This window comes from Atractosteus spatula, chromosome 1 (assembly GCF_055471065.1).
Source record: "Atractosteus spatula isolate fAtrSpa1 chromosome 1, fAtrSpa1.hap1, whole genome shotgun sequence".
NCBI classification, from domain to species: Eukaryota; Metazoa; Chordata; class Actinopteri; order Semionotiformes; family Lepisosteidae; genus Atractosteus; species Atractosteus spatula.
In genome coordinates this window covers 55,534,889-55,548,795 of record NC_142706.1, presented here as the reverse complement: position 1 = coordinate 55,548,795, position 13,907 = coordinate 55,534,889, and the positions used below count along the sequence as shown (strand labels likewise).

The 13,907-nt window shown below is 34.3% G+C and overlaps 1 protein-coding gene across 1 annotated transcript in view; it reads left to right on the top strand.

Moving 5' to 3' along the window:
• Positions 1–13,907, top strand: part of pdgfc (platelet derived growth factor c) — a 104,229-nt gene that overhangs the window by 43,798 nt on the left and 46,524 nt on the right. The window contains exon 2 of the mRNA XM_088917220.1: positions 10,337–10,532. Within this exon, the coding sequence (XP_088773346.1) occupies positions 10,337–10,532 (196 nt within the window). The remainder of the gene's footprint in view (positions 1–10,336; positions 10,533–13,907) is intronic.

The following is a 13,907-nucleotide window of genomic DNA, read 5'->3' as shown; positions in this document are numbered from 1 at the left end:
AGTATGCTGAGTTGCACCCATTGCCTGTCAGGTTAGGCTCTGCAATCCTATACTGAATAAAGCAATATAGAACAAGGATGGATTGAAGAACTTTAATAACTATATAACAAATCATGCAATTTCTGAAATAAGAGTTTAAAACATAATGGACAATGATGTAACATTAAAGTGAGATAGTTTGGTTTGGTAAATGTTGTCAGTACTTTTAGAATTAATTACTTACTTAATTACTTCATTTATTTGTCATCTAAACAAGACAAGAGCATTGATATATTTCCCATTGATGCATTTGAATGGTGATTGAAAGTATAGTGATTTAAATTATAAAGAGCACTAATCCCTCACTATATGAGCCACCGTTATGCATGTTTTTGTTTATAAGACACATGGTAATTCCTTCCATTTAACAAGCAAATTTTTTAATTTTATTTGAACTTTTTTTATAATAAAGGCTTATGCTGTACGTGTTTAGTGCATATAGTACAGAATAGTACTTTATGCTAATTAATTTGGTAATCACTTTAACAATGTAACTACTGTACAAGAGTGTTACTGGTTTCCTATGTATTGTTGATATATCAACAATTAACTTTAAGTATGTTACAGTACTCAAATAATTAACCCACAAAGTTACTGTTTTCAGACTTAGACAACATTTTGTGCCGTATTAAGGTGAAGTTTGGGTGTCTGAGGAAACATTTTTGAGTTCTGGAATCAACAGGAGATTATAACACTGGCAGTAATGGGGATTTAAATTTAGTTTTACCAGATTTCACCCACCTTACAAGCAGTTTTTGAGGAATAAATTAAACATGTATGACAAGGGATTACTGTAGTTTAAAGAATTGAGTGAAGCTGTGTCAGTGTGAGTGTCACGAAGCATTCTTTCAGGGCCCTATGCAGACAACACAATCCGGGGGGAGTGAAGAAAACACGGGGAAAAAGGCATGCAAGGTGCTGGAAGGAAAACAGGGGGCGTGTCCACGGTGCGCTGGTGTTCAGGGGGAGATGTGGCTGAGGCAAACAGTCCAAGGGAGTCCGAGGCAAATCCATGAGTGAAGCAAATGTCCAAGACCGGGTAGTCCATCCTGACAGACAAACAGAGTTAAAAACTGGAGCGGGATCTGGCAGAGGGTCGGGGGAATAAAGGGGGTAACGGGACCAGACGCTCCCTAATCCCGGACTCAGTAGGTCACGCCGTGATGAAGCCTATGCCGTCGAGTCGCTCCTGGACTCGCGGGTAGGCGGGCTTCCGGGCGTCCATCTTCCAAAGCTGAGCCCCAATAGGCAGGAACGTCTGGCTTATATAGCACAGGGGGCTGGAACTGGAGACAGGTGCGGGAGATGTGTATAAAACAAGGAAGGGCTGGAGCGTCCTTAAGAGGAGGGGTTTACGATCGTGACAGTGAGGGCTGTAAAGAACCAGTAAGTATCAATTCCACACTGAAAAGTAGAAAGAAAAACCTGAAAATGGTGGTGTTGTTTCTATCATCTGTTCAGTAACCTAGTACAGTACTTGTTACTAGTTTAAAGAATGAAATAAAGTGTTTTAAGGGATAAATTGTCATTTATAACAACAGAGAGTATCCATTCATAATTTCAAGGCTCAACATAATGATATTTTTACATTAAAATGTTATGGGATTGAAACTTCTTTGGAGGAGAGATAGTAGCAATACCTTGTTTAATAAAAGGAGATGCTTACTGGATTTACCCTTCAATTTTTAAAAAGCTATTGCTTAACTGCAGAATTAGACTTATGGTAGTATATGAAAACATATTTTTTATAACACCCTTTCTTGTAATACCTATAGGAACAAATATATTTATGTAAGCAAATAAATATTATGTATTTTTTCTTCCTAGAACCATTAGCACTTTGAAGTCAGCCCATCTCATATTTCAACATTTCTCATTGCTAACCCAAATCTACTCAATGTTATGCATTGTCTCCAAATCAAATTAAAATGCAATTAGTCAATGTCCCACTATTTTGTCCATGTCTGTGCATCTAAGGTTACACCACCAGAAAAAATACTAATTCCTGGAGGAGGATAACTGCTTTAAGGTTCAGTACATTTGGAGTTTACAGCTTGTATTTCCCACTTATTTTTTCTAATAAAATATAAAACTGGTACTTCATAAGTATTTAAATTAAATTAACTTTTTCTCTCATCTGAAATTTATGATCAGTTTGTTGCTTTTGTGGGGACTGCGTGTGGATTCAAAGTTCCTAAGCAATGCAAAAGTTACGTGATCTGTAATTATTATTTTAACTGCTTAGTTACCCCTGCTTAAAACAATAGTCTTTGAAACATCACATTCTAACTCTCCTCTGTCACTTTTTGATTAGAAAATGCATCTCAAACTTCCATTCAACGTTTAATATCCCCTTTATGCATTCCATAAACTAAATATAGCCTTGTCTTTTTTCTCATTTTAGTCTTTTTAACTTAGGAATTTTGTGTCAGCATTATGGAGTCTCTTGCTTTGTTCTTTTGTGGGTTCCAACAGCCTGGTAATGTATCCTCTTCCTCAGACAAGTTAAACATACTATTTCAAATTATATTTTTAATTCTTCCTTCAGCTAGAGTTTGTCTGAACTACAGAAAAAAAGTAATGATTTTCATGATGATGATGATGATGACATGACAACCAGTGCCCCCTAGAGTTGAGGAAGACTGACACCATCCTGAAAGTACAAGTATACAGCAGAGTTAGAACTTCTAGTTTGAGCTTCCTGGAAGAGCCAGAATCCCCCTTCTTGCCTTAAAAAACTTTCTCAAGTACAAATAAAACTAGCAAGAGACTATGGGAATCAAAACATGCCGAAAAGCATGACAGAATATCATCACAATAATAGCAAGAGCAGAAATCATTCATTTATGTAAAGTTGTATCAGTGCAAAGATCCTTAGTATAGGTTCTTTTGTAAAGGTGCTTTAGCACTGACTGAAATCAGGGAAATGTCTTAGTAATAAAAGTCATCAACACTGTATCCAATGTTTTATTGGTGATAAAAACAACATATTGGAATGGTCACAAATGAAATCATATTCCTGCATCCCTATATTAAATCATGAAAGCACGACATTAAGAATACTGTCACTACTTCCCGCAATGTTACAACATGTTTTATGTGTTACATATTACAGTAAGTTCTACAAATAGCATTACTGCCTCACAGCGGCAGGGCCCTGGGTTCAATTCTGGACCTTGGGTGCTGTCTGTGTGTAGTTTGTATGTTCTCCCAATGTCATTTGTGTTTCTGCCTGTTGCTCTGGTTTCTTCCCACAGTCCAAAGACATACTGGTAGGTTAACTGACCCTAGTGTAGTATGTGTGTGTTTATGTGTCTGTGTGTGCCCTGTGATGGACTGGCATCCCATCCAGGTGTATCCTGCCTTGTGCCCATTACTTGCCAGGATAGGTTCTGGCTCAAGCTGCTGATGACATTGCAAACAAGTGTCATCACCAGCTAGAGGTTAGGCACAGAAAAGATAGATTATGTTAAAGGATAGATTTCAGGATTGTGGGAAACATTTTTATGGCATGGTAACATTACTAAATAGTATGGAAAATGTAAACAAAGTAATGACATTTAAGTCATAAATCCAAAATAAGAACAAAATATACAATATTGGGTTTCTCAGTTTGATGGGTTTCTCCGTGATTGAGTACTTTTGAGTTTTTCCCTGTTATTTACTGCTTGTTGGCCATACAACTAAAATAAGAAAATGGAAGGGAACAACTGCAAATGCAAACATAATCATCAGCTTCATATGACAGCATTGCAGACATGTGGAAAGCGGTTTGGCTTGATTAGTGTTCAACACATACACAGCTTATGTCGCACAGCAGAAGGATGAAAGAAATTATTAAATAGAATAAGGAAAACAGTGAAAGAAGGAAGCACATGTGACTATCTTGTATTTTTTATGTTGTCAAAATTTCAGACTTGTGTATTAAAAATAAAATATTGCATGATTTTGCTCTGATGTTATATTATAAATAACCTGATAAAGAATTTATTGTAGGGAACAAAGTGTCCCAAATCTTCACAACCATCTGTGTGACAGATTCAGTTAAGAAATGATATTCTCATAAAGCCGTATTATTTTCAAAGCTAAGAAAAATTCACATGCACCATTCACCATCTTCTCTGACCTACTGTAAACCCAAAAGTAATAAATATTTGAAACCAGGCTTGGAATTTACTGCACCTGTAGTAACCACTACAAAAGCTTTAATATGTAACAGATGTGTGTGTGTGTGTGATTTTTAGTGGCTGGAAAAGCCAGCTTTCTTAAATCTTGACTAAAAGTAACAATATTTTTCATTAAAGCCCTCTCTTATGTTAAATGCATTACATTTTATGTTTTGTTGTACATACTAAATGAATTGACAAAATCTCTTAGACAAGTACACAGTTTTTAGTAGACTGAAATCTTTTTTCATTGTTTTAGGGGTTAAATGTGAGTGTGCAATAGGAAATTAAATTACCTGACTTAGGAAAACTGAATACATTGCTTATTGCATATATATGAAAAACATGAACATTTTGATAACTTTGATTAAGCCAAAGTGAAAAACTATTAGGTTGCTTGTTTCATGTCAACAACATGTTCATATTTTCTAAAACAAGTTTTCAGAAAAAAGTGTTCTCTAGTTTTTTATTCTCAGAAAAAAGTTAATTCTGTGCTTATGTTTAAAAAATAAATAGTATGACATTTTCTTATGAGTCAAGTGAGAGCAGGATTGAAAATAAAAGCAAATGCAAATCTGCAGTTTGCACAGATTTGCCATGTGAATGAATGGTGCATTTTCTGCTTCGATAAATTGCATTCAATGACTGGTTTATCAGCATACTATAGTGTCTGTATTATAGTGCATAGTGTCCAAAAAATCGTGACTAAAGTTTGTGGACCCATTTTGCAGCCATCTAACACCTTGCTATCTTAGACAAATCTTGGATGCTGTCCAAGGGCAAAAGCTTTTACTTTGACTTCTTTGCTCAAAATAAAGAATGGGATGTTGTCTTTTAAAAGAAAAGCAGTGTATGCAATTGCTGGTAAATAACTTCCAAAGGTAATAGAGGTGCATTTTTTAAAAACCATTATAAATACTTATACATTACTTTTATATTATAATAAAGCAAATGCTGGGACATTTATTTATTTTATTTTAAAACAATTGTGGTCAACTCAAAGCCAATAGTATTTCTAATCAGGATTAATAGTTTTTCTATTTTCATATATATGACAGTTTGTCATTAGGTGTAGTTTAAATGCATTGATTTCCTGATTATAATAGATAACATGAAAAAAATTTAAGCATAACAGAACTGGAGTTTCATATTATTTAGAATTAGAACAGTAGAGTAATATGTGGGTTACTTCAATATTCAATCGAAGGGAAGATTTAAATAAATATTAATTTACTTATTTTTATTCTAGGGATGTGATTTTTTGCACATACAGTGAAATCTAAAACTTTGATTAAACAGTAAACATATTTTGGTACTTGGTGGTACTTAACATTGTTCTGTTAATGTGATTATTCCCAAGTTCACATACTGTATAAAATTACACAATCTTGTTCATGTTTTTTATGGATTGTTTGTGTCCTCATGGACAAAATGATCATTTTATGCTGGATAGATTTTGCCATTGAAGTAGATTCCTGACACAATATGCATTAAAATAAGACACGCTTACATCTTTGGATGTAAAAAGTTAGTGATTGAAATTAGTTATGTGGTTTGAGGGGTACCCTCACTAATCTGTAACAAAATACAATAGCAGTACTGTACTTTTACTGTAACCCAGTTCACTCTTAATCTCTGATGAAAAACTAGAAAATGAGGTCAAGGAAAAGTAATGTTTAATGTAATTAACCCTGATGACCAAATTCTGTTTTTAACATTAATATTGATTTGCCAGGAAAGTGGGGTCATACTTTGAGTCTGCACATCACACAAAAACATCCTAACAGCAGGAAATACCCTAGCACCTCAAATATATGTTGGAAACTATCTGGGAAGGATAGAAAAAAAAACAATCCTTTGGGTTGTTTTTCTGACCTCATGTGTCAGTCCTTATCTAGCACCGTACCTGAAAATGATAAGCGTATTCATTCCATCCTCCAAAAATACAGACTGGGGTGTCTTCCTGTTTTTTATTAATCCAAAAGTATGTTAATGCAAATAAAATTAGTTCAACATCAAATTGCTAACCTAAACCATATTGCAGACCTTCCTTTCCTTTTTATCAATAATTTTGTAGATGGAGATCTGTGTGCTTCCACAGCAAGTTTCGCTATAAACCTGAAAAGCATTAGAATTTTTTGGAACATAATACATTGATAGGTATTTAGGTAAGAGGCTTTTGTCTGAAAATTTGCCTAACTAATCGAGGACTTACCATTCTGTTAATTTGTTTTCCTCGTAAAATGACTAAAATATTGAAACTTTAATTTTAGGTGAACATGATTTCAATTAAGTACTTAGCACAGTTTTTTTTCTGGATGCCAGAGTTAAGAATGTATTCCAGCATTTTCATTCATAATTGAACTAGAGTCTAAGCAGAGGCCTGCACTTTATTAACAACCATGTGTATTCTTTATACCACATGGATTAGACTGTTATATGTCTTAAATTCAAATGTACATTAATCATTATGTTTTTTATAAGCAATGTTATTTCATTAGTATAATTCAGAGGTAATTAAAAACATACTGTTGTGATGACTGCAGTTGCTTCTGTGGTAAAGAAAACTGTGTGTATGTGGTTTTTTAAACATTCCAATTTTACCAGAAAGTACAGTAGAAAACAAAACAGTGAGGAGAACTGATCAAACGCAATGCTATAAAATGCTCTATGAAATTACAGGCTCCATCATGAAAAAACATCCAAAGATTCTTGACTAAAACTATAAAAGCATGGGTTTTTATATAACCCAAGGACATTAAAGGTCCCTACTCAGGCTGTGTGGTTTAATGACATAACTAACAGTTATTATTGCACAAATGTTCATTAACATGTTATACTGTATACTGTATGTTGTATAAGAATAGTCTTGTACAGGTAAGTGCTTTCTTAATCTTACCTCATTTGTAGTATACTGTATACACTTAGGCATATTATTCCAGTAGTTCAGTCAAATTGTAATAATGATGAAACGAGCCAACAAATATAGTAAAGGAGTTGTGTCCTTGACAGTTTTGCGTTAACTCACTTAATTATGTAGTGCTGGCCGGGTCAACAAATCAGGAAGCTGCTGCAAGAGTTCAGTTGCTTGGAGTGAGGGGAGCTAGAAAAGATATGTGCTGAGTGGTGGGGGCCAGTGAGTATTTACTTGTAGGAGAGTGAAAGTGCAAGATTACAATTTGGCCTGTCCCCAGACATCTGTTAAGTCACACTGTATATAGAGTGTTAGACATAATATGCCACCAATACCAAAATTAATATTAATCAATAAGTAGAAACTAAAACAAACGCATGAATATATCTCACTTTGTGGCACAGAACACACCAAACAGTAAGGAATCTAAGATACCAATATGCTGTAGTTTGACGTATTTTTATATAAATATAGATAAATTAGATTGGGATGATTTTCATCAATCACGCTTATCAATAAAAAACTCTTTTATCAGGCTAAAATGACTTTAATATCAAGAGCTCTTGCTACATACATCAAAACTCAATCCATAGAATTATCCGAAAATTACAGTCAGATTTCCAAAAACAGAAGACCTGGACAGAAATGTCTTAAACTCACCTGGTTTCATCTCATTCTGATGAACAGATGATTCTATTTTATGCAGTTCAAGGTATTCAGTCACTTTTCAAGTATTCTTTTCTATATAATTTATAGTTTGAATCAATATACGTGTTTCATTTTTTTTCTGTTTTAACATAGAAAAGCTTACAGAACAGTATAGTATATACTGTACTTAAATGTATAGATAATGAGTTAATTATTCTATATCTCTCACGTTCACGTTAAGAACAGTTAAACATCCAAAGAAAATAAGTAATAATTTGACTTCTATTAAACGTTAACTTTAACCACCTGCAAAAACTATTGCAATAACTCATAACAAGAAAACATTATTAGAATTCAAAGTTTCTGAAACTGTAATAATTACAATATATCAGTATCTCTAAGATATTTGTTTTGTATGGTAATTCAGAAGCTCCAATTTAATATTGTTTGATTCCACCATCTAACTTGCTTCTTATTACACGTTTATGTCTATACATTTTCTTTTATATGTCTGACAGTTTCATTGATGTTCATGCAGTACACCAGATATTTTGACCATTAAACTTAATGGTTAACCTGTGTTACCCTGTGTTATTATTATGTGCCAAGAATATGAATTAATCTTTTTCTGTCTTCACCACAAGAAGGACTGTCAGTTGTAAAAACTTCCTCAAGATTTTCAGTTCCTTAAGATCCTGTTTTGAATGATCTACATATGTGATTTAAAACCTGTCTATGACTTTAGTGTGAAGATCTTGTAAACATATGTGCCAGGGGTGTTTCAGAAACGAATACAGTATATGCAGCAAATATTTTGCCTTAACTTATTTAAAGGAGAAAGCAGTAAGGACCACCAATGATATAGTCAGTTTACATCATTAATAATGTCCTCATATATCATAAAAGGTTGTTGAAAAAAGATTTTTAAAAATGGCTAAACTGTTATCTAATACAACAAGAGTGAATTATTGTCAAGCACCAAGTGTATAGGAAACAGTACCATTTTCAGAGCACTAGCAGCAGTAGTCTTAATAAATACTATAGCTGTTGTAACAACAGAAGCTGCTGTAGCAGTATAATTATAACTCTATAAAATGTTGTAAGATCAAATATGTATGAGTTTTTCTGTTCCAGCTAGCCACTTTGCATAATAATACAGTGGAACATGACAAAGAAAAGGCTTTGCTTCAAAATGGTTTCATATTCAGGTATAACATTAGCACATGAGGGCCAGAAGCTCTCTTTATTAAAAATCAATATGCTTTCAATTGCAAAACATATTGTCTAATACATTTAAATTTAAAAATTAAGTTATACACAGTATTACACATATCAAAGACTGTGCAGTGTATGTTAGTATTGGAAACAATCCAATAATGCTCTTACTTTTTTCTTAAGACAATTTAAGTCTTAAATTGACTTGGGGAGCTGTGTCAGTGTGCATTTGCTGCAAAGGGAACAAGTAAAGATTAATTCCATGCTGAAAAACAGAAACAATCTTTTTCCTGTATGAGCCTTCTTCAGGTATGAAATAGAGGAAGGTAGCAGGGATATAAGCATAGTAGAACAAAGGACTCTATATCTTTTCCTCTCCTATGCTTTTTATCCCTTCTTCCTTCAATCCTTTCTGCGTTCTAGCATACCAAAGTAGAAGGGAAAGATCAGATGAATTACAAATTATGTAGAGAAAGGAAAAACCATGATGGAAAACCAACCTCAATCAAACTGAAGCTTAGACATGTTTTCTTTTTCATTTTTTTCCCTAAAGTGAACTACTTTATTTTAAAATTATATTGTTAGGTAGATTTTCTGGAGTTTGTAACAAAGGTTTAGCAGGAACATTGGGTCCTTATTTTCCTCACTTCCTTTCACCTACTGTATGTACTGTATATAAGTCTTGCACCCAGGTCTTACATTTTGCAAATCGCATTTGCATTCCCTCCCCACCTCCCCATCTACCTCCCCATCTACTGTACAATGTTGCAGTAGACTCCGTAGCTCAGTCCTCACAATAGTGAGTAGGTGTGTGAGCAGCCTATCTGCATGACTGCCGTTCCCTCGCCTATTGTAAGTGAGTCATGCAAAATGCTCTATGTTTCATCTCTCTGTCACATTCATGAGGATCTAAAGCTTTTTTAAGAAAATGTGCTTCAGTGAACTCTGTGTTGAACTCAGAAGATTGTGGTGTAATTCAGTTTTCAAACAACTGAAATTGTTGGCTGTGATGTGAAATTCAGAAGGAAATTTGTATCCTAATCTTGCTCACTTTCACTTGCATGCATTTGCCTGGGACTTCCTTTAGCACGTCTCTCTTGTACCCTTCCCACCACCCCATTTACACCCATGAAGCACCTCCCTGGCTCAATCCTTGCAATACGGGGAAGGATCTGGGCAGCCTCGCCACATCTGGCAAGACTGCCGATTCCCTCAGACAGGCGAGCTAAGCCAAATATGCTCTGCATATCTCATCTCTCTTGCTTTTATTAGGATCTGATTTAACTGCTGAAATTGTCACTAGTATGTCCTTGTTGAGTGGTAACTAAATGTTCCTTTTTTTATTTTTTTAAAGGAGTACAAAATTCTCAGCATGAGAAAGTCATTACAGTTACAGGAGAAGGAGTTGTGCACAGTCCGGAATTTCCCCATACCTATCCTCGGAATAAAGTGCTAGTCTGGAGACTAGTTGCAGCAGATGAAAACATGCAGATACAGCTAACATTTGATGAAAGATTTGGGCTCGAGGACCCAGAAGATGGCATATGCAAGTAGGTAGATCTTTCGTGATATTCTTTGATTAACAGAGACAGAGCAGCAATGCTAACCACTATGCCACTGTGCCTCCCTGATTTTGAATTTGTATGTAATCCATAAGTCGTTCCCCATTTCATCAGGGGTATGAATAAATCTGGAGGGCATTGTAAGTGCAGGGACACTATCTTGCTGGACATAATTTGTTAGAGGTTAACATATAGAAAGCTTTAAAGAATGTGAAAGGGTATTTATCAAGATATGTAGGATGTGCAACCACCTCATCATAAAAATCTAATGGCTAATATCTGTTTTTATTGAAGCTGTCCTGCCCCATAACACGAGGTCACACTGTATGTGTTTCATGGTCAGATGCACACATTAGCTCGTGTACTTGATTTTCATGACCCTGTTCAACTGAACAATAGCAACTCATTCTTTCAAGGCACTTCACAGAATCACCAAAAACACAGAAAACTGGCAATGCTTGCAGAGATTTATTTTGATGATTTGAAGAGTGATGAAGAATTCTCAGTAGTGGAAGAATTCTCTTACCATTTTAATGCAAATGTATAAATGGAATTACCATACTGATTGCACTGATTTAAGAATTGTTCACATGCAAAATTATTTATGATTAAAACCAGGATCTTCTTCAGAGCTGACTTTGACCATACAGAAAAAGTGTGTATTTCTCTGCAAACATAATCTTTCGCATTCATAATATACAAAAGTCTGACATTAATACAATCAAGCTCTTTTATCAGCAGTTTTCATGATATGAATTATTATGTTCCCCAATTACCACAGTCTCTGTTTAATAGTAATATTTTTAACTCTGTTTTACAAGGTAGTGACAGTCTCATTAAATAGAACATTACAAACTGACTGAGGGCATGTCATTGTTTTATAACGTTTTTCTGTATTGCGGACTGCACAAGCTAATAGTGATTATTCTGATATTTGTGATTCATGAAAATGAATCACAGACATAAAGTAAATAATGCATGACGAGTTCTAAAGTAAATCCAAGCTTAAGTGCATATCACATTGAATGTAATCTCTGCATTTTATAAAGATCGAAAAAAATGAGAGAACAAAAACTGTAGTTTACAATAAAAGCGATGATTTACTAAATAGCTTATTTTGCCTAAATAACACCTCTTAACAAAAAAGCTACATAAATTGATCAGAATGCAGTCTGGCAGTTATAACAACACTAACATTTATCCCATTTATTTTACAATTAGGGAATATAATTGTGTTTTTGGACAGATTATGCTCAGGAGACAGATCTATTAAAAGAACTTTTAATGGCATCATGAAACTCCCAGCTAAATTAACCCTGAACATGAACTGGCTTTTCAGGTAAAGAGGTTTTATAACCATTCCTGGTCTCATATGGATATATTCTGGATATAGAATTATAAATAAAAACTCTAAGTCTGCTTTGTAATAATTAGGTATAGGAAATTCAAGGACTAATTTTATTTTTAACTGAAGAGAGTGGTGCAGTCACACATTCTGTAAAATGCTGAGTAGAATAAAGAAGGTTTCTAAAGAAATGTTAGAAGCTTTATAATTAACGTAAAGTGTCATGAAAATATGCTCAAAAGGCTTAAATAGCCACACTGCTTGACTTGTAAATAGGTCCATTATGTGAGCTCATCCAAGTTTACTATATTTGTTTTGGCATGTGAACCAGAGTCAGCTGAAATTGCAAGTAGTGTATATCACAGCAGAATTCCTCAAAAGAATGTAAACTTTCAAATCAATCATTGGATTCTGCTGAAGCAGTACTCTGGGAGTGAAGAGTTGCCATTAAGTCATAGAGAATGAATTTTGACCTGGACAGTCATCTATGATATAAGTACTATTAGTGTAGTATTCTTAAAAGGTAAGTATTGTAGATGTATTACATTTGCAGTTGTCGAACTTAAAATTAAGATATCAATTGCTATCGCTCTACACCAAAGTGTGCAACTGGCTGTATTCCGTGTTTTTCAAATTGCAGTAGTATATTGAGTTGGCTCCATTTCCTGCTACTGCAGGAACACCTGGCTTGTGTGTAAACAGTATCTGGATAGGTTTCAGTTTCCAAGGGGATATAAAGTGCACCAAGTGATGTTTGTTTTTTATTCAGACAGAGAGGGATTGAAGTGAGGCAGCAGCTATCCGTAGCAAAGCCTAGGAAGAGAAGAACTCCATACCTCATTCTGTGCCAGGTGAAAACACCTGTTTAGTCATTCAAGTCATTCAGGTCAAGTATAGAATAAGCCAGCATAAATCTCACCTTTTCAGTTTGTGTTCTACCTAATCACTTGTTCTACAGATAAATACCTAATATCTGCCTATAACTATCATGACTGTTCTGAACAACAACGTCCTGTAATTTAGGGAAAAAGAGATAATAAAAGAATAAGGAAATAAAGTCTTTACACAGGTATTTTTGTCTTATAAATATTACTTGGGTGTTATACTACAGTTATACTACATGGGTGTTAACTGTTACTCAGGTTAACACTCATTGTTTTTCTTTTTCTAAATAAAATTGTATTTAATCTTGTTCTGAAATAAAGAAGGGAACACAATTTACAACATAAACAATATTCCTGTTTAATGAGGCTACAAGACCTCTACATAATGTAACAGATAGTGGAACACAACATAGAGGAAGTTAGCTAGAAAAATATCAATAAATGAAATTTATTTTGTTGTTCAAATGCTTATAAATAAATCCATCTATCCATTTCCTAACCACTGCTTACAATTCAGGGTATTATAAAATGTAGTACATTCATAAAATGTAGTATCTGGTGATAACAAAAAACATACAATGGCATACAAACTACCAAGAATGATTTTGCTTGCTTTCTATTCATCGACTTTTCATAACAATCTGTGCACATACTGTATACACCAGGATCCTAAGTGTCTTTCTATACTACGTAACCAATTTTGAGGACTCAGTAGTCTAATTACACTGCAATACTTTTTCCCCTTTCCTGTTAATGTGTATATTTACAAACAAAATAGTTCTTTTACACTGGATAGTACTGTAGGACATCATCTGAAATGAGTCAGGTCAAAAGCTAGCACATTCATTCCAGAACTTAATGAAGTATCTTACGTTAACACACTAAAAGAACTGAATCTTTTATTTCTTTAGCAGGGAAGAGTCCAAGGGGATCTTATTCAGTTTGATTCAAATATTCAAAATCTTCAGACGCGAACTGATTCGAGCCAACAGATATCTTCAGAAAGAGCAAATGAAACATAAATTAAACGACACAAGTAGAAATGACAAGGAAGTGGATTTAAAATTGAGAACAGGAGGCACTTTTTTTCCAAAAAGGGTTATTTGAATCTGGAACAAGCTACCCAGCCATGTT